The 22,682-nt window shown below is 40.8% G+C and overlaps 1 protein-coding gene across 3 annotated transcripts in view; it reads right to left on the reverse strand.

Moving 5' to 3' along the window:
• The window catches only part of LOC124605134 (tetratricopeptide repeat protein 17), a 335,078-nt gene that overhangs the window by 29,482 nt on the left and 282,914 nt on the right, over positions 1–22,682 (reverse strand). For 2 of the 3 annotated variants that reach the window (XR_006978605.1, XM_047136616.1), the window contains exons 11-12: positions 14,991–15,215; positions 2,030–2,227 (exon numbers count right to left, since the gene is read on the reverse strand). Coding sequence is in view for 1 of the 3 variants with exons in the window: in XM_047136616.1 (XP_046992572.1) it covers positions 2,030–2,227; positions 14,991–15,215 (423 nt within the window). In the remaining 2 variants the exon portion in view is untranslated. Of the gene's footprint in view, positions 1–2,029; positions 2,228–14,990; positions 15,216–22,682 lie in introns of those variants that run through there. The other variant, XM_047136617.1, reaches the window with a different exon arrangement.

Consider the following 22,682-nt stretch of genomic DNA (forward strand, 5'->3'; position numbering starts at 1 on the left):
CTTGATATGTGGCTTCCCTCTCGGACTTGACACTCACCAGTTCATGATGCTTGTGCACCAATTACAGTTCACCACATGTTAAGTTGGTGTATTTTATATCATAACGAAAGAGCTGAAATCAGTTGGTCAGCAGAGCTGCTATCAATTTTAGAAGACAGTGACATGAATGTGGCACATATTTCAAGGTTTTGTGCAGTGTCTGGCCTTTTACTTACATTGTCATACAGGATATTTTAGTGTGGGCAGAGGATGATTGGTTCATCCAGTCATTATGCAAGTGATCAGGCAACCGCTGTTTCCAAAACTGCTATTTCGTGCCTGGCCTAGTCTTGTAAACTTGTGAATGACTGGTGTTCTTCTACATACAAGCACTCATCTCATAACATATTGGAAGTGGCACAAATGATGTCGAGCACCTTAACAAACAACAGTAACAATGGGTGAAGCTTAGGGAGGGAAAGAGACAGCTTTGGAGGAGGCTAGGAATACCCCCTTAGTCCAAAAAGTTTTGAGACTGTATAAATAAAAAATAGACAAAAGTTAAGTTGATGTTTTAATGGTTCAGGTGTCCTACACAGTTATCCCCTGCACCCAATGCCACTTCCACTTGAGTACAATGCACAGAATACACACAATATTAATACATCCATGTGAAAAGACAGCAAAGTCCTTCTTTGGGATATTGTTCAACTAGCATGCACATTGACTTGAATGTGGTTAACTCATCAAATGCATTGATCCTTCACATGAATTTCTGCACTTAGACATTTCCTTTAGGTTCATACTGATAACAATAAATCTTGTTACCCATGATGATTTTTCTTTTTTATATAGAAGAACACTTAAAATTTTATTTCATTATGTTTTGAAAATGATATCTTGAAGGTGGTCTCATTTCTGCTCAGTGTATTTGGAAAGTTGAAATGGGAAGTTTTGGTCCACTTTGTCCAGCATGTCTCTGTCTATATTGGTGATAGCAGCATGAATATGGTTCCACAGCTCACCCATGGTCTGAGGAGGACTGGTATACACCAAAGAATTAAGATAGCCCCACAAGAAAAAGTCACAAGGGAGTAAATATGGCAAGTGTGTTGGCCACTGAAGATCACCCGTCAACGAGATGAGACAGTCGGGGAACTGTAGGCGCAAGAGTGTCATTGACGTTTGTGCAGTGTGAGCCATGGAGCTGTCTTGTTGGAACCAGATGTTGCCCACATTCATTTCTTCAAGTTCAGAAGAAAAAACTCCTCAATCATCTGGACATAATGCTCTGAAGTGACCATAACAGGCTCATCATTCTGTTTGAAAAATTATGGGCCAATAATGCCACATTTGAATTCTGCACACCAGTCACAAATTCTGTATGCAGGTGCTGACCAGGAAGTTTTCAGATGTTCATGCCACTCCAATATCACACATTTTGTTTATTCACACTTCCAGACAACTGAAAATGTGCCTCGTCACCGAGGAACACAGGGGTGACGTGAGGCAGTTAAGGCTTCACGTGCATTTTTCATGAAATAAAATCATGTGGTTTAGGTGTGTGAACCACTGTCATTTTGTATGGATGAAATTTAAGTCTTCATCAAGAATTCATCTCACTTTGCAATTAGAAATTGCAAGAGCAACTGCATATGTTTGTGAGAAGGGTGTTCTGGTGGTTCTTGAAGGTCCTGGTTTCCAGTATCCATAAATATGTCCACCCATATAATAACTGATTTTTGATCAGCAACACAACCTGTAGGCACAATGTGAAACTGTTCACTGAATGCACACTGGATTGCGATGACCGAATGGCCATTGGAAAAGTAAGTCACCACAGTGAATGCACGGTCCTCTCTTGCACATTGCACGATTACTCCTCAACAAACCTTTAAAAAATGTTAGATCCTACCCTTTTGAATGTGCTCACCCTCACAAAACAATGAGTAATGGCCTTTGTGTGGTACACTTTTCAAATAAGGAAGACCCTGCATAACAGTAGTTGACCTACACATTTATTTATAAGTTATGAGTTGTTTCTAAGTACCTCTGTACTGGAAGCTGTGGCTGAAGAATCTTTACTCCTAAATTTGAACCTGCATGACGTCTGATGCAGAAATTTTGTAGCAGCTCCTCGTAAGTAGCTGTTAGGTCCATGGACCAAAACTTGTTGAAGGTGGTAAATTGCACCTGTGAAGTTCTTCTTTGATTCTAAAATAACAGCCATCATGAAGTTGGACGTAGGCTGAGGACAGAAAATCACTTTATCAAAAACAAATATTGATGCAAAATTTTACATTAGTCAGTGTAGTATTTATATTATCACAGTGAAAAGAATCACAACTTTAATAATCTATTACAACAGAAAACGTTTGCTAAGTATCTTTTGTAAAGCAGGAACTCAAAAATAAGACCACACAAATGTATTTGACCTACAAAGGAAAATAAAAAAAGGAAGTATAAGAAAGTGAAGCAAGAAATGAAGCATGGCTTATTAAAGAAAGATAGCTAAAATATTTTTAATTTACAAATTAAACTGCAACTATTTGTTCACTAGTAACTTCTGCACTTTTACCAACCATGTCTAGTTTGCACATCTTTTTCCATAGATGCTCACAGCTTCAGTTTCTTGTGTTCTCAATCATTCTTGAAATTGCACAGTGAACTATTAAATATTTGCGTCTGAACAATGTGATCATCATTGTATGTAATTATATAGGTAAATAATTTACACATCTGAAGAACTACAGAAATATCAAAGCAACAGTACTCTGGTCAAAGCACCACAGTCTACACAGGATATTTTTTTAAGAGATGAATGTTACATACACAACAGGGATCTTCAGATTTATTTATGTTAGGCTTTTTTTAATGAGATACAATTATTTCCTAAAATAACATTTGTACAGTGTGTGGCCAAAGGTTGCTTTGTACCAATATTAGAGATTTTTTGCCCTATTTGAACCATACTGAGTGAGGACAAAATGGCTATATATTTGCTGTGCTACATGTCCTAATCTCTCTTTTGCAAATATCATGATTTCTACAAGAGATATAATATTCTGACAGCAATATTACAGCACAGTCTTTCTCAAGCAAGGTAGGAATTTAGAGATGGAAAACCTTTCACTTGCCTAGTTTGCGATGTAGCATATGAATAACATGCTTTTATGAAGATTGCTTTTAAAGGCATCATAACAACACGAACTTCAATATTTTGCATGTAACAGATCAGTAGTGAAAGTTTCTGCCACAGTGGTCTCAGCAAAACTCCAAATTAGAGTGCACAGGCATTGGGGAGATTCATAGATAGCAGAAGAACTTATTCTTTCTAGCTGCCTTTCAAATCTAATGACTTTCGTTTGCAAGTTTATGCATTGACAAAAATAATAGATGCAAACTGTGATCTTCCAACATAAACACTCTTTCAAACACAACTTTCCTTCATTTTCATACTTTTTTTTTTTTTTTCCACTGTGCCCATTGATTTCTTCTTCTGGTATCTGTAAGTCACCTTGATTTGTTTGTAATATGAGTCAGTGGACAGTGGCATTTTATGCACGTAGTGTGAACTCCCCGATTCTTTGGACTGCTTCTGAACTACAAACAAATGACAGATATACATGCTCCTTGCATTCATGATTGTGAATTGTAAGTGACTGCTTCCAGTATGCTGTGCTGTACGGATAAATTGTCAAATTGTCTTGTGTGGTTATAATTAAAGTGCAGCTACTCACAAAGGTCCAGTGTGGGTTGTAACTTTCATATGCCAGTGAAACTGGGTAGATATTCTAATGAGTTAATGTGGAATCAGTTTACACTGGGAAAAACTTAGTTCCAATTCTGGCCACCAAGTGCAAACCTGGTGCTGTACAGCATCTTGCCAACTTTTCCAAAGCTCATACTGAAACAAACTGTGTAAGCACTGGTTAATAATAACATCAACTTTATCCTTTGTGACCTTTTCTGTCTGTGCCCATTCCCAACCAGCATAAATTGGTTCTGCTTTAACACATTATAATATCTACCAAGTCTCACTGCCATACAATAATTACAGCCCAGACTGAACCTCTGTGAGTAACTGCACTTTAACCACACCCGTTCAGTATTTACAATATGTCATAGAGTGACCCTAGGCTTCCAATTCACATGCCAGAATGATGATATCACACACCAGTGAAACTGAGTTGCATGCCAGAATGATAAAACACATATTACATATGTTTTAATGGTGAATGCACCACACGGAACCACTCCTGAACAACCGTGTCACATAATCAGTGACTTGCACAACAAACATACAGAACCCTGCAGGCACTGATTTACAGTCGCAAACTTGATCCTTAGTCTCACTGTGGTGAAACCCCCACCTTTCTGGTCAGATAAACCAGTATTGTAGTTTGCCCAACTTGACAACCAGTTTGTCTTGGGCCACATCACCTCAGATGAAACCAAATACAGTTACGTGGTAGCTGCATGTAACATGCAAATGGCTATGGAACTACAAGACATCCCAACTTCCACCAAGTACTGAAAAAGACATCTTTATTAAGCATGAGCTTGTGACACATTTGTCGCTGTCAGAAGCTAAGTTACATGAGAATTTGCTCTGTACTGAAGAACTTCATGAGCACACACCTTCTCAACTAATTCATCATCTTGTCATACTTGCAGGCAAAGCAATTAATTCTTATATTCTACAGGATATATGGCTATCGTACTTGCCTGCAGATGCACAGAAAACACTCACAGTTTGCACTAGTGACCTTCACTCACTCACTCACTCACTCACTCAAACTGCTTACCAAATAATCGAGACATAGCTATCGATGGGCACTGCAACCATTTCCACCAGAAAAGAGATTCCTCTGCAAGTATTGCAAGCACACTCTTCCAGCAGAAACGGTGTTCACCCACCAGGGATAATATCTGCTGGTATCACAAAGAGTTTGGAGTTGCATCTCATCAGTTCTGATCACCCTGCTGGGAATAGTAGTGATGGCAACTCATTTCAAACAGGACACTCATCAGCTGTTTATAACAGAATGCTCTATCACGCTAAAATTTCTCATTGATAAAGGTGGTGATCTCTCAGTGTACCCCTCTTCTTGTCTTCCATGGTGGAATACCAATGGCAATTACCTATATACAGCAAACGGATCTTCCATCAAGACTTAGGCTACATCAACTTACATCTAAACTTCAATCATCGACACAAATTTGAATGGAGATTTGTATTATCGATGTGCTGGACCCGATTGTTGGAGTGGATTTCTTATCATTTTATAGCCTCCTACCAGATCTTCACACTTATTGCATTGCCCACTTGATTATATAACATAGTTGTCTAATTATAGGTACCTATGCTGTGCCAACCATGCTTAAGTCAGAGTGACAAACCATACAAAAACCACTTCATCAATTCCCTGAAATAACCTGTCCATTACCTACTTCAGCACCAGTAAGACATTAAATGGTACATCAAACAATGGAAAATCCAGGATGGAATGTAACAATATTATAAAAAGGAAAGTTGCCACTCACCATACAGTGGAGATGCAGAGTCACAGATAGGCATTACAAAAAGACTGTCACACACACACACACACACACACACACACACACACACACACACACACGACTGCACTCTCAGGCACTGGTGCTGCTGCTTGCAGTGTGGTTTCAGTTGCCTGAGACTGCAGTCATGTGTGTGAGTTGCATTTGTGTGTGTGTGTGTGTGTGTGTGTGTGTGTGTGTGTGTGTGTGTGTGTTGTTGACGAAGTCCTTAATGGCCAAAAGCTTTATTTGTGACAGTCTTTTTGTTGTGCCTATCTGCAACTCAACATCTCCACTATATGGTGAGTGGCAACTTCCCTTTTCATAAATGTTACATCATTTTGTCACCACACCAGGACTAACAGTTCACACGTGTTCTCATCCTCTGTATTCAGAAAAACTAAATATCACAGAGCAAATGTTCTCTTTTATATTAATACAAGGAAACAGTCATTCTGCATGAGCAGCTCCACTCCATATCCTCCCTAAGGTGTAACAGACAGCACCCTTAAGGTGACTGTCATCAACTTAATGCCAGAATGATTGTTATCCTGTGCCACAAATTGAAGAGTTTGCTATGTACATTCATGGTAAGATTGTTTTCTGCATGGTGAAACCTTGTCTGTGCTTTTTATCATACACCAACTGTACCAGAAGATATACCCAAAACTGCTGTTTCCACACCATACAAACTTTATGAATTTGTGTGAATGCCATTCAGGCTGTGCAATGCCATCAAGGTTTTCCAGTGCTTCACAGATGCAGGAACTAGACACTTGGAGTTCTGTTATCTTAACACGAGTGACCTACTTGTAGTGTCATCTAGCACGGCAGAGCATCTACCACACCTACATTAGACTACAAGAAATGGTCTAGTGATTAACCTACAAAAACATGTATTCGGAGTGATGGAAGTAAAATTCTTAGGGTACCTTATCAATGGGGAAAAAAATCCTCTCGCCTCAAGACAGAGTGGAAGCTATTTCTTAGTTTCCCCAGTTCACTATAATATGAGAATTACTGCATTTATGCAGCATGAAAAACTTTTATTGACATTTTGTGTAGAATCATGAATTTTTGGCCAAGAGTTACTTTATTTTTCCTTGAAAGAATATGACATTTGTAATGCACAGTGTAAGAGAAGATCTAGATATTAATTTTTCTGTTTGGAGGGTGTAATCCTTGTCTTTGTAATAAATGGAAGTTTCCAAATAATATTTTTTTAATTTAGAATACTGTGTTTTATGTTTAATTGTACAACAGACCCAGAAGCCTGTAACCATGATGTGATCTAAACAAGAATCAAATGTGATGGAAGATAAAGTGAACAGTAATATCGCAAACAGTGATATTACACTAGAAGTGGATAAAGTGTAATTGAAACGTCCTCTATCCTGGACTCAAAAGACTGATATATGGTTTTGTCAGGCTGAAGCACAATTTACAGTTGTGGAAATACAGACTGAAGCAATCAAATTCAATTACTTGTTAGCACAGTTAGAGCCCTGATTTGTCAAAAATATATGGATATCTTGTGAACAATGATGAAAGAAAATAATATTTGTTAGCTAAACAAAGATTGTTAAAGACTTTTAAAGAAAGCAAAGAACTTAACATTCAGAAACTAGTTAGGGAAATAGAAAGTGATGATATGAAACCCAGTCAGTTTCCTTGGAAAATTAAAGTTTGTGAAGGAACGAATGTTTCAGATACAATTTTATAGACACTCTGTCCAGACAACTTCCTGGTAGTGTCTGAAATATTGTAATAATTTCTAAGGAAAATATAGAAAAACTAGCACAAATGGCTGACTGGATGATGTAAATGTGAAGCATTAACGAACTTCAGTCAACTTCAGTGGAAGTTTCACCTGTGGCAGGTGATTCCTCTGTATCAGTGAATGATAAGGATCAAAGTGCTTGACAATGAAGCCCAAAAATCCAGATCTAGGAATCGACATTATCAACTGTGATGACATTCTCGTAGCAGAGGCTGCATCGAGCCGAGATACAACAGTTCAGGAAAGTACTGCTATTTTAATTTTCATCATGGCTTCAACTGTGGACCTCATAGGTGTGCCCAACACCACCAACGGAACAGTGAGGGGAACATCAATCGGCAGACACAGTGGTGGCTGAGCATTCAACTGCAATGGTTATACGGGCCACCAATGTCAATTGTTTGAGATAAAACTTCACAGTTAAATTTTCTAGTTGACAGCAATGCTGATGTTTTCTTCATATGTGTGTTTCCCACGGACAAGGTTAAAGAGGCGGACTACAAACTTCATGCTGCAAACAGATTTTAGATTAAAAGTAATGGATCAAAGTTATTGAATATTGATTTAGGTTTAAAAAACAGTTTTGAGTGACCTTTCATTGCAGACCACACAACAAAAGATATAATTAATGCAGATTTTCTTCACTAGTTTAGCTTATTAATTGATATGAAAAGAAAATTATTAGTTGACAGCAATACTCAGCTGCCCACCCGGCTAGTCGCGCTTTCTAATGCGCTGCTTCATGAGCGGGAAGGCACGCTGGTCCCCAGCACAAATCCGCCCGGCATATTAGCGTAGAGGTCGGGTGTGCCGGCCAGCCTGTGGATCCTGTGGATGGTTATTAAGGTGGTTTTCCATCTACATCAGCAAATGTGGGCTGGTTTCCCTTTTCTGCCTCAGTTACACTACGTCATCGATTGCTGCACAAACAATGTCTCCATGTACACATACACCATAATTACTCTACCATGCAAACATTTGAGGTTACACTCGTCTGGCATGAGATGTTCCCGGGGGGGGGCTACAAAATAACCCTGGGTTTGGTGTGGGGCAGCAGTGGAGAGGGTGGACTGCCTGTTCTGGGGTTGTGAACCACTGAGGGCTATGGTGGGACAAAGCCTCTCCTCTCCATCGTTTCTAGGTCCCCAGTTTAATATACGATACAATACTCAGTTACACATAGCTGCACTCCAGTATATAGTTGATTCATCTGATTCTATTAGTTCACTCCATGGTAACTGTAAATACTCTCAACTACTTAAAAAATTTCCTGAACTGGCAAAATCTGCCCTTATGCCAGGAGAAATGAAACACAATTTTAAATGTTAAACTGCAACCAGCAAGGCCCTCCACTGTATTCAGAAGCCCGTACGTTAGATCCACACAAACTAAATTGTCTAAACAAGACTATCAGTTCTCAATTAATCATAATATAACTTATAATCCCAGTGGGCTAATCTGCTGCACATGGTAGAAAAGCCAGACAGTTAGTGGCCCACGGAGACTACTGACATCTTAAAGACCATACTCAAATATTCTCTACAGTAGATCTCCTCAAACTACACTCCTGGAAATGGAAAAAAGAACACATTGACACCGGTGTGTCAGACCCACCATACTTGCTCCGGACACTGCGAGAGGGCTGTACAAGCAATGATCACACGCACGGCACAGCGGACACACCAAGAACCGCGGGGTTGCCCGTCGAATGGCGCTAGCTGCGCAGCATTTGTGCACCGCCGCCGTCAGTGTCAGCCAGTTTGCCGTGGCATACGGAGCTCCATCGCAGTCTTTAACACTGGTAGCATGCCGCGACAGCGTGGACGTGAACCGTATGTGCAGTTTACGGACTTTGAGCGAGGGCGTATAGTGGGCATGCGGGAGGCCGGGTGGACGTAACGCCGAATTGCTCAACACGTGGGGCGTGAGGTCTCCACAGTACATCGATGTTGTCGCCAGTGGTCGGCGGAAGGTGCACGTGCCCGTCGACCTGGGACCGGACCGCAGCGACGCACGGATGCACGCCAAGACCGTAGGATCCTACGCAGTGCCGTAGGGGACCACACCGCCACTTCCCAGCAAATTAGGGACACTGTTGCTCCTGGGGTATCGGCGAGGACCATTCGCAACCGTCTCCATGAAGCTGGGCTACGGTCCCGCACACCGTTAGGCCGTCTTCCGCTCACGCACCAACATCGTGCAGCCCGCCTCCAGTGGTGTCGCGACAGGCGTGAATGGAGGGACGAATGGAGACGTGTCGTCTTCAGCGATGCGAGTCGCTTCTGCCTTGGTGCCAATGATGGTCGTATGCGAGTTTGGCACCGTGCAGGTGAGCGCCACAATCAGGACTGCATACGACCGAGGCACACAGGGCCAACACCCGGCATCATGGTGTGGGGAGCGATCTCCTACACTGGCCGTACACCACTGGTGATCGTCGAGGGGACACTGAATAGTGCACGGTACATCCAAACCGTCATCGAACCCATCGTTCTACCATTCCTAGACCGGCAAGGGAACTTGCTGTTCCAACAGGACAATGCACGTCCGCATGTATCCCGTGCCACCCAACGTGCTCTAGAAGGTGTAAGTCAACTACCCTGGCCAGCAAGATCTCCGGATCTGTCCCCCATTGAGCATGTTTGGGACTGGATGAAGCGTCGTCTCACGCGGTCTGCACGTCCAGCACGAACGCTGGTCCAACTGAGGCGCCAGGTGGAAATGGCATGGCAAGCTGTTCCACAGGACTACATCCAGCATCTCTACGATCGTCTCCATGGGAGAATAGCAGCCTGCATTGCTGCGAAAGGTGGATATACACTGTACTAGTGCCGACATTGTGCATGCTCTGTTGCCTGTGTCTATGTGCCTGTGGTTCTGTCAGTGTGATCATGTGATGTATCTGACCCCAGGAATGTGTCAATAAAGTTTCCCCTTCCTGGGACAATGAATTCACGGTGTTCTTATTTCAATTTCCAGGAGTGTATATTACCAAATCCCACTAGATGAAAGTGATAAGGGAAAGTGTACTGTGATCACACCTGTTTGCCTACCGAATGCACCCAGTACCTTTCAGAGATTTAGGAATAAAGTTTTGAGAGATTTAGATTTATGTTTCGTTTATTTAGATGACATACTGACAGCTTCTAACCATCCAGAAGAACACACTCAACACTGAACTATCCTGTTTGAATAACTGAACAATTTTGGTTCATAAGAAAATAACTTTTTAGGTCATGTGATTACTCCAGGAGGTAACAAACCAGATTCAAAACAGTACAAGTGATAACCAATCTGAAATGTCCAGCAACTGCATCAGAATTACGTTGTTTCCTTGCCATATTGAATTTTTACAGAAGACATTTGGAACATGCCCCAGAACAATGAGCTATCCCAAATGATGACTTGAAGAACATGAAGAAAAATGACAATAAGAGCTTTCCGTGGACAGAAGATGCAATAACACTGTTCGAGTACTGCAAAAACGGATGTCATAAATGCAGCCCTATTAACATTCCCAAACATAAACAATGAACTTGCATTATTTGTACATGCTTCTGATTTTGTATCTGGTGCAGTTCTGCAACAGAAAGAAGAACAAATACAGACACTATTGATTTTACACCAAAAAGCTCTTGCCATCCCAGAAGAAATATTCAACATACCATAGGGAATTTCTCAGCATATACATGGTAATAAGGTATTTTAAATACCTCCTTGAAGGACATTCATTTGCAGTGGAAAGTGACTATGCTCCTTTGATGCACACTTTTCAACATCAAAATGATAAGGCAAGCCCTATGCAGTTGTCTCGCCCACAATTCATATCAAAATTTATGACGGGTATCAGACATATTTCTGGAAAAGAACATGCTGTGCAGAACTGCACCAGATACAAAATCAGAAGTGTGTACAAATAATGCAAGTTCATTGTTTATAATTGTAGTAGTACCAATTGGTTGAGAGGAGATAGCAGATGTTCAAGTGAGTGATGAACTTTAGAAACTTTGGTCTACTCCTCATACTTCATTGAAGTTTAAGCAGCATGAAATCCATGGTGGAAGATTATGATTATGATGATGATGATGATGATGATGATGATGATCGGTTTTTTGGGGTGCTCAACTGTGTAGTCATCAGCACCAGTACAAATTCCAAATTTTTACTCAGTCCAATTTTTTACACAGTCCAATCTGGCCACTGTCATGAATGATGAGGATAAAATGATGGGCACAACACAAACATCCAGTCCCTGGGCAGAGGAAATCCCCAACCCGGCCAGGAATCGAACCCAGGACGAATATTATTCTGCTGTATCAACAAGTAACATTCGTCCGTGCATTCCTCAGCAATTTTGATATTTTGTTTTTCAGCATTACCGTACCCTGCTGTCATGTCTTTTGTGAAATTACTGACATATAGATTTATTTGGTCAAACATCAAACAAGTTATCCAAAAATGGGCACAATTATGCATAGCATTCCAAAAGAACAAAGTGAATGGACATACTAAATCTGCTACTGGCCAGTTTGCAAGCACAGATAGACAATTTAAGATGATACACATTAATGTGATTGGCCCAGAGCCTCTCTCAGATGAATTCATATACTGTTTAACATGCATCGACTGGTTCAGTAACTAGACGGAAGACATTCCCCTACATGATGCTCAAGCAGAAATAGTGGTATGAGTGTTTTATAACTCCTGGACCATTAGATCTGGAGTTCCTAACCAAACTTACCAAGCGACAATGAACTGAGGGTATGACTTGAAATATTCACCTGGCTTATAATACTGACAGATTCAAATACCAAACTCAAATGTAGCACTATAGCGCAGTGTATCAATGCTACAGGCACAACTGGCCATTGGGGCAAATTTTCAGAAACATGCATTTTCCTCTCTCTGCTGCCTCTCTCATTCTGGAGTAAGTGCTACCGTTCTATGAAAGTATTTGTTTGGCCAAACATTGAGAAAGGTTGCAAGGCATTTGTTTGTCAGTGCAATGCTCATCAGCACAACAAAATAACTCTGCACATTATGGCTTTGCTCTTACTTTCACCCCACTGAGTAAATACAGATCATGTCCACATTGACATCATTGGACCGTAATACCATCAGAAGGGTACTAATACTGCCTGGTAGTGACTGACAATTTGTCTTGTTTCCCTAAAATCTATCCCATGAAAGATGCAATGGCAGCAACTGCAGCCAAGACCTTCTTTTGTGCGTGGATCCCATGCTTTGATGTTCTTCTCTGTGCCACCACTGATCACGAAAAACATTTTAAGTCATATCTCTTTACACATTGCTGGGTATGAACAGCATTCTGACCTGTGCCTACCATTCTGCAGCTATTAGTCTCATGGAACAGCTCCACAGGCAATTAAAGGCCTCAATCAGACACCATGCCACACAGCATTGGACTGACTGCCTACATATTGTCCTTCAAGAGCTCCAACAGCTTTTGATGAAGATTTCAATGCAAGAATGGCTGAATGAGAGTGTGGACAAACAGTTTGGCTATCGGAAGAATTCTTTACTGATATATCAAACAGTATTATTGAAGTATCTGACCTAGCAAATCTTTCCTCACAGATTTACAAGCACCATCCTACTTGTTAAAAACAACATTATACCACTGATCATTCACTTTCTGCAACTTACGGTCATGCAAGCAGGTTTTCATCTGACATGATGCCATTCGAAAATCTCTCTAATCATCATAAGGTGGTCTACACACAGTAATGGCACACCACGACAAAACATTCGCTGTTGATATCAGTGACTTCCATTGTGGTATCCATCAACAGGTTCACACCTGCCTTTACTTCGACTGAAACAACACTGAGGCACTACCTGCAGGTGCTTCCATGAGGATACCTGACATACTCAGTCCTCCACTGCTAAAGCCTGTGCCTGCAGGTAAACCTCAAGCACTAACTCGTTGTGGGTGTCACGTATGTTTTGAGCACAAATATCGTTGACACTTGGGGAATGGGGAGTGAAGGAGTGATGCATACAGTGGACTGCTATATTTTGTGTGTGCAAAGTAAACTGTCTGAGCCTTTGCACTGCCTCTGAACTAAAAACAAAAAGGATAGTAGCTACTCACCATACAGTGGAGATGCTGAGACTTAGATACGCACAACAAAAAGACTGTCACAAATAAAGCTTTCGGCCAGTAAGGCCTTTGTCAAAAATAGATGAAACACACACACACACACACACACACACACACACACGACTGCAGTTTCTGGCAACTGAAGCCACACTGCGAGCAGCAGCAGCACCAGTGCTTGATGGGAATAGCGACTGGATAGCAGTAAGGAGGAGTCTGGAATGGGGATGGGGGAGAGATAATAGGGTAGGGATGGTGGACAGTGACATGCAACTGGGGAGCACACAGGGACAAGCTGGAGAGAGGGTAGGGCAGCTACGTGCAGTCGGGAGGTTGGACGGAGGGCAGGGGGGAGGTGTGGGGAGGGGGAAGGGATAGCAGAAGAGGAAAGATGTAAAAAGACTGGTTGCTATGGTGGAATGTGGGCTGTGTAGTGCTGGAATGGGAACAGTGAAGGGGCTGGATGGGAGAGGACAACAATTAACAAAGGTTGAGGCCAGAGGGTTACGGGAATGTAGGATATATTGCAGGAAAAGTTCCTACCTGTGCAATTCAGAGAAGCTGATGTTGGTGGAAAGGATCCACATGGCACAGGCTGTGAAGCAGTCATTGAAATGAAGGATGTCATGTTTGGCAGCGTGCTCAGCAACAGGGTGGTCCACCTGTTTCTCAGCCACAGTTTGTCGGTGGCCATTCATGCGGACAGACAGCTTGTTGATTGTCATGCCCACATAGAATGCAGCACAGTGGTTGCAGCTTAGCTTGTAGGTCACATGACTGGTTTCACAGGTAGCCCTGCCTTTGATAGGATAGGTGATGTTTGTGACGGACTGTAGTAGGTGGTGGTGGTGGGAGGATGTGTGGGACGGGTCTTGCATCTAGCTGTACTGCAGGGGTATGAGCCATGAGGTAAGGGGTTGGGAGCAGGGGTTGTATAAGGATGGACGAGCATATTGTGTAGGTCCAGTGGACGGCGGAATACCACTGTGGGAGGGGTGGGAAGAATAGTGGGCAGGATATTTCTTATTTTAAGGCACGATGAGAAGAAACCCTGGCACGGAATGTAATTCAGTTGCTCCATTTCTGGGTGGTACTGAGTTATGAGGGGAATGCTCCTATGTGGCTGGATGGTGGGACTTTGGGAGGCGGTGGGAGACAGGAAAGATAAGGCACGGGAGATTTGTTTTTGTACAAGGTTGGGAAGATAATTACGATCTATGAAGGCTTCAATGAGATCATCAGCATATTTCAAGAGGGACTGCTTGTCACTGCAGATGTGACGACCATGGGTGGCTTTGCCAAAAATGTTTACAAGAGAAGTTCTTTGTACCTGAGGCCTTTAAAATATTAGCGTTACATATGGTACTGTGTATGAGGCAACTGTTGTGGAATTCTTTCAGTATTATTGTAAATGATTCTTTACTTCTTCAGTTCTCTCACTTGGTATATTGGAAATTAAGGTAATGTCTCATATAATCATATGTCAGTCAGTTCTAGACTCTTTCTGAAGAATTCTGGAATTGATATATATACGAGCATATTTTTACAAACCTCAGAGCTGTTGACAGCGAGAGCTTCTGATGCAGCATGAAGAGCTTCAGCAGCTCGTCCCATCTGATGCAAAACTGCTGCCTGTGACACTAATGACACATCACGGACTCGATGAGGACTTGCTGCTAATGCAATGGTTAGGCAGTCTAGAGCATGTCGTCCATTGCCCTTAATTCGCCAATACAATGCTGCTAGTACATGTAACAGCCAACTTGGACCAACTTCCTGAAATATACGGAAACTCAAAAAGATATTCAAAGGTTATTTTAAAAGTAGCTTAGTATTAACAGCGTCAGAAGGTGGAATGGAAAAGTGATATGAAATTGGAACAAGACTGCATAAGTGTTATAACACTCAAAACACATGGATTTAAATTTTTTTCAAAAAGAAAGAAACGAAGCATGATGCCTGTGGTACAAAAAGAGAGTAATAAATATGAACATAAGTAACAAATAAGGAAGTTATCACCAGTGAACAACATTGCTCTCAGCATATTTTTGCAACAGTAGTATAATTAAATAAATATGTAAAACATTATTTATTTATGTATTTATTTGTTGTATAGTGCTACTCTTTTGGTTTACACTGGTTTTATGATCAGTGATAAAATACACTATAAAATATGTCAATGAAGGATACAGAGTAAAACAAGACAAAATGTACAATACAATAAAAAAAAATAACATCACAGAAAATAAATTGTACCTTCATAATGACATACTGAAGAAGTCAGCCAGGCTACCCCAATAAGCTCTTACTTAACAGTCCTGGACAATATGTTGAAGTTTGGTTTGGAGTCCACCACAGTCACAGCTGGGCTGGGTAGCTTTCCCGACTCGTGCAAATTGTTTGCACATATCCCGTATCCCATTTGGAGTCTGTTTAAGGTTTACCTTATTTGTCGTATAAGTTCAAAAACCTTAAGTTTCCTCAGGGGAGACACTATCACTCCAGCTCTTGCGCCATTTAGTATCCTAGCTGGGGTTAGTAGCTACCAGTAGGTGGGCTGTTCTCAGAGCGGAGTGAAATCAAGTTGTTCCCAAAATTGGAGCATTTTTGTGGATAGAAAGTAGAGTATTACTCATTACTTTTGTATATTCCTTCAATAAAGGTTCCTGTGCCCACAGGGAAGGTGGGGCTATATGGCTTAGTGATGGAAGCCAATACAATGGAGCAGTCTTTATATATCCTGTTACAATCCTCATAGCAGCATTGAACTAGGTTTCCAATTTCATTACATTCTCACTGTCTAAACACACTGGTGTGCATCAAATCACAGTAAGGCAAGTACAGAGGTTTGTAGTGTATCCACTGATGCTTCCCAGTTAGTGTTGAATAAGCTCTGAATGCAAATATTGTGTGATCTTATTTAATGGGATACATTTTCAAGATGTCTTTTGAAGGATAGGGTCCTATCTAGAGTAATTCCCTAGTACTTTGGATGTTGCTGATTAGGGGGTTCAATGCTATTTCTATGAACTTTAGCTCATGTCCTGCCATTTTATTGTTAAAATGAATACAGTTGACTCTTGTCTCAGTGGGGTTTGGTATTAACCTCCATTTAGTGAAATATCAATCCATTTTATTTAGATAAGCAGCAATAATGTTTTCAGCATCTCTGATCTGCTTATTTTGAATAGCTAGAACAATATGATCAGCATAGCTGAACTTCCTTGACTTGGCTTCTGTTATATCCGCCTGGTAGTCATTTCCTCCGCATACCAGGCAGGCCTCGCAGGCAGCTGCCCCGCCAGGACACGACATTTCAGGAAGACGACATTTCAAACCTGTGTCCGGCCATCCTGATTTACGTTTTCCATGATTTCCCTAAAATGCTTCAGGCAAATGCCGGGAAGGTTCCTTTGAAAGGGCATGACCATCCTTTCGTAATTCAAGTTTATGATCTGTCTCTAGTGATCTTGTTACTGACAGGACATTGAACACTAATCCCCAGTGCTTCCAATTGACAGTACCAGCAGTTTAGCTTCAGCATACCAATGCTTGCAGACCCGGTCCAGTTCATCCTGGTTTGCAACAGCAGCATCTCACCTGTCATATGCCGGCAACACCAGCCCAGTATTGTCCCAGGTCTTTATGTTGCTGCCTATCTCGACTATAGGGTTTGTAGTGAAGGCATACCACAGATAACAACACAGGAGAGATATTTCTGTTGAATGTAGTTAAGTGGATATTCACCAAAGGACTTTATAACTGAGTTTTGTTTGGTAATAAAGTTAATGTTTTGAAGAGTCTTATCACTTCTCAGTACAAGGACACTTCAGTTTCAAGCAGGTCAAACATGTGGAAGTTAAAAAACACCCATACTAACATTATTGCTTGATGCAGACCATTATTGAGTTTCCCCTGTTTGCTTATATTATTACCCTGTATCACTTGGAAATGTCTGTCCAAAAGCTTGTTCTTGATAAGTCTCAGTGTGCTTTGGCATGGGATTACTTTTATCAGTTTATGTAGAAACCCTTCTTTCCACACAGTGCTACAGGCTGCTGTTAGGTTTATCAAAGTTACTGCTGTCTTTTCTTGCTTCTGAAAACCTGCCTCAATGTGTGTGGTCAGGTTTAAAACCAGGTCTGTACAGTCTGAAACCTGCCTGCTCTGGTGGGATGACTTCTAAGGTTTGTGGACACATCCTGTTCAAAAGTAGCCTTTCCAGGAGTTTCCAGCAGCAGTTGAGAAGGGCTGTTGGGTACTATCTTTCCAATTTATCTAATAGTTTGTTTGATTTTAGAACTTCTATTATTTTATTAATTTTAAAAGTTTTAGGCAGACAACCTGATGTTAGTATGCAAGAGTGAAATTTCGTCTGCCAATTCTTGTTTTCCTTTCCACAGGAATTCAGGATGCATTCCATCATAACCAGACATCTTACCAACTTTAACATAAATGAGAGCCACTTAAGTACTCTCCTACTTAAGTGTCCTGTGTAGTTGCTCTTTGTGAATTTCTATACTCCCTTCTTACTTTTTGTGTGTATTATTTGTCCCGTAGTGCCCTAGAGTGTGTGATACAATGCTACTTGTGATTTGGTCTGGTGACAATGGATGAGTTACTTTGACTGCCAGTTTGTTTCTCCCCAACTTTTACAGTAAGCTCCATGCTTTCTTAAAATCCATTTCAGTAGTTGTCTTCACCTATCTGTTTCTTCATGCTATGTCCAGTCTGCGTAGCAGTTCGTTGGCTTCATCTACACTGACATTCTTTATGTAGGTTTCAAAACATTCTTCACAGTGTTTGTTCTATTCTGGAATGTATTCTATGCAGTAGCCATGTGGTATATAGTATTTCGCTCTTGCAATCGCTGCACCTACGAATCTGTAAACACAACTAAACAAAAAAATGATGCAGGTTGCAGCAAGATGTATTTTTGTTCAACAAATACAGTTTTCTCGAATTTGTTTCAAATGCCAATATTCTTTGGGAAATTTTAAAATCTATATCTACCAAATTCAGCTGATATACAGCAGAATCTTTATTAGTTGACATGCAGTGTGGCAGACACATCTGCACAGATGATTTCTGAAATATTCTCAATTGTAGTTTCTGAATTTTGGATTATTATGTTAGCATTTATGAGGGATAATGACAAAGGCCAACACCACTTCAGTAACTTCATGTTGCTACCTCCTGTCTCTAAGAAGTCTGACACAAAAATTATATCAAAATTACTCTCAAAAATCATATCATCTTTCTTTTGCCTAGCACTTATTCCATCTAGCATGGGATCTGCCTTGTCAGGATTTTCCATTTTTTGTAGCTGGATGCCCTTCCTGATGAAACAACTGTCATGGTGACCCAAGGGAAGTAAGTTGTGTACCTCTGCCACTCAACTGTGTAAACTTTGTTCTGTGCATTATTGTATTTTAATTGTTTGCACATTGTACCCTCTGAGGAAGAATTTGAGAACCACCCCAGAATTTGCCTGAACAAATGTGGAAACTGCCAAAATACTACACTCAGGCTGGCCAGTGTACCAGCTGATAGGTATTAATCTGCCTATCTGGGTCTTGCTCACCTCCTTGTCTCTCAAGCTAGTGTGCTGTGTGCTGCACAATACAAGCAATTACTTGATGAAAAATTCTCCTGTTGGAGCACAAAAAATCAATATGCTCCTCTTTAAAAGACTCTGGCAGAAAAGTGGGGAATCAGCTGCTTGAATTCTCATTCCCCCTTCCTCACCAAAAATTGTGGTGTATGGACATACTCATGCTCTTTCTGAATCATTTTGCCCAGTCTCTCTTTGTAGTTAAGCCTTCATACTGAGTATCTCCCTCTCACTGCCTTTATATGTTTCTCTCCCACTGCCACTATCTTCACCCCTTTCTCTTGCCAGTTCTCTGACAGTTGCACTGACTCTGTCCCACTGCCATTGTCTTTGCCCCATTGCCAATGTTGTTTTTTTTCTCACTTACAGTCTGCTGTGTTTCTTCTCAACCACCATAGTCTCCTCTCCACATATGTCCTTGGGGATGATTCGCTTGGGGTTTTGACCCCTCAACCGGGAAATTTTGGCACATGGGTATAAGCGACGAGGGAAAGTGGGCAATTTTATTGTGTTGAAATTCACCAATCTGTGAGGTTCTAGGCCCCCAAGCCTACCGTATTTACTCGAATCCAAGCCGCACTCGAATCTAAGCCGCACCTGAAAAATGAGTCTCGAAATAAAGGAAAAAAAAAAAAAAAATCCCAAATCTAAGCTGCACCTGAAATTTGAGCCTCGAAATTCAAGGGGGGAGAAAAGTTTTAGGCCGAACCTCCAAATCGAAACAAAGTTGGTCCATTGTAATATGAGACACAATTTAGATCGAATGAATGACGATACAGCTACAGTAGTTTGGTTCGAGTTGTAAGCTCAGCAGTTAAGCTTTACCAGGTAGCCATTGCTATGCGTCAGGCGCTCCGTCCGTATTTATATGGATACCATTTCTTTTTCACGTGCTTCGTGTGATTTGAAACGATCGCTTATTTTGCTTTGATCTGATAAGTGCCGTTTTCTATGTTATAGGTGTTTATGTCAGTCACTCTAAGCTGAAAATGCATTACTATACTGTGCCATGCATTGTTTGTCGCATTCTGATAGTGCGTGTTTACGGCCTGTCGCTGCTCGTGGCATGGCTTGCTTTTGTGCGCGCTACCGCCGCCTACAATTAAAAAAAGAGAGGAATCATCTCATTAGCGAAACAATAGCATGAGGCTGCTATTTGTTGTTACTTACACTGCTGCTTTCTTTGATAATGATCAACAAGAACCAAATAATAGACTGCGTATGATAGAACATGTTCTGAACGAGAGTTTGGCGAAAATTTTTCTCCGTTTGAAAATCGTTGCGGCCGCTTCTTTAGTACATCAAATTCTGCACAGAAATTAGTCATCTTAGATTTAAAAATCTAGTCAGTTGCCGTGCTTCATTTCTGACTGTATCACTATTAGCCATAAGAGTAATATGAATATAAACATGACACGGTACATATATTCTTCCGCGTTTGCTGTTGCCTCACTCTAGTTTTGTAGTTTATTAGGCAGACAGGATTTAAATGAGATAGAAGGAAACACGATAGAATACATGGCAAAATGTTTATATTCGTATTATTCTTATGGTGAAGAGAATACTGCATGTGATTCACATTTCATCAGGTTCCTATTAGCAACCATCTCTTCTCACAGGTAGGAAAAAATTCAGAACGTAGAGTTGGCCATTTGACAAAAATCCCAGTCTTGCCAGTCGGATTTTCGTAGAACATTGAAATTCTGCTACATTCGAAGATGAACAATATGGAATTTGTATTTACTTCCTTGGATAATGTATGAAAATGCAATGGTCGAAACTCGGGCGGAGAAAAAAAGCTCGTCTTCCAATTTTTTTTTTAAATTTTATTTACTGACGCAGAGGTTTTGGCGCCAGTATTTATCTTTGTGCCTACAAAGGATGCCTGTGTAGCGCTACATATATTCGACGGCAGAAGTTAGTTGTGGCGGCACCTACCAACATTTTTCAGAACTTCCGCTTGCTTTGCACTCGATTCTAAGCCGCAGGTGGTTTTTTGGATTACAAAAACCGGAAAAAAAAGTGCGGCTTGGATTCGAGTAAATACGGTATGTATAGTCTACTCATCTCTCGTTCCCATTTCCACTACCTCCTCTCTCTTTTGCTCTCAGTGTTACAATCTCCATCCACCTCTCTTTCTCTTTTACTGCCTCTGTCTCTCACTGACCATCACTACCTCCTCTCTCTTTGGCTGTCACAGCTATTGTCTTCACCAATCTTTCTTTCTCTGCAATTTTCTCTCTCCCACCACCACTGTCTTCTCTCTCTCCTTCTCTCTCACTGGTACCATCTCTTCTTTCTTTCTTTCACTGTCACCGTGCTGTCTCTCTATTACTCTCAGCACAAAAAAGTATGAATATGTTTGATTGCCAAAATTTCTGGTGCAGAAGGTAGAATGAGGATTGAGGCAATTGGTTTCCCACTTTATTGTCAGAGTCTTTTGAAAAGAAGTGTATTCACCTTTTTTGTGCTCTGACAGTAGTATTTCTCAGTTGTTCCCCCTCTTTTTCCTGTTACAGCAGGGTGTGCTGCTTATATGAAACAAATCCTGTAGGTCAGTACAGTTTTGGCAGTTTATTCATACGCTTTGACAGATTTACATACTTTGATACATATAAGCACCAAATAAGTAAGCAAAGCATAAAGTTAACACAAAATCAGCTACCATCCAATGTCGGTTCACTTCACACTACTTTAGACAAAAATGCACAACAATTTTAGGCTACGTTTACTGTATACAAAAAATGCAGTTGATTTTCAAGTACAAAGAATTTCACATGATAAAATAATTTGTTGTAAGGTGCTTATGCTGCCAGGAGGCACCATCAAGTCATTTCCATCAAGTCATTTCAACACAGCCTGTATAGGCATGGAGTGCCCATTATACAGAGACAACAAGTCAAAAGCTTTAGTGGTGAAAAAATGGCAACTAAAAACACAGTTTGGTGACCCCAGAACCCTTGCCACATATAAAACTACATCTACACATCAGAATGGATATTATGTGCACATTTGATATGCACAAATACAGTCACTTTGAACCTGTGGGTCTTGAAATGGGTAATGATATTGGAAAAAGTTTCAAGGTTCCCTCAGACCATCATCTTAAGAACATATGGTATAAATTTTGACAATCTGTCATGAATAGAAATTACAGAAGTGGACATCCTCAGAATCGGTACTCTGGTACCCAGAAATCATGAATTTTCAGGTGTATCTTGAGAAAACGGGAAAATGGCTTTTCTCGATAAATGTCATAAGTATGTACAGATAAAATTTGAGCCATTTTCTATGGTTAGTTATTTAGATAATCACAGCCCATGGTGCAAGAATGGCAAAAAACCATTTTTGCGATTTTCTACATAAATATGGTAACTTTGAACCTCTGGATCTCGATAACAGATAATGATAATGAAAAAAGTTTTGAAGTTCCATGAGAACATCATCTCAAGAGTATTTGGTAAAAATTTAGACAATTTATCATGAACATAAATTATAGAAGTGGCTGTCCCCATAACTAATACCCAAAAGTCATAGTTCTCTGGCCTTTCCTCAGGAATCAACTATGAGCAAAAGATGCTTTTACAAGCCATCTAAGGTTCAAGCTGGACCACACCTAGTGCAAGAGA

Source organism: Schistocerca americana, chromosome 3, assembly GCF_021461395.2.
Source record: "Schistocerca americana isolate TAMUIC-IGC-003095 chromosome 3, iqSchAmer2.1, whole genome shotgun sequence".
Lineage (NCBI taxonomy): Eukaryota > Metazoa > Arthropoda > Insecta > Orthoptera > Acrididae > Schistocerca > Schistocerca americana.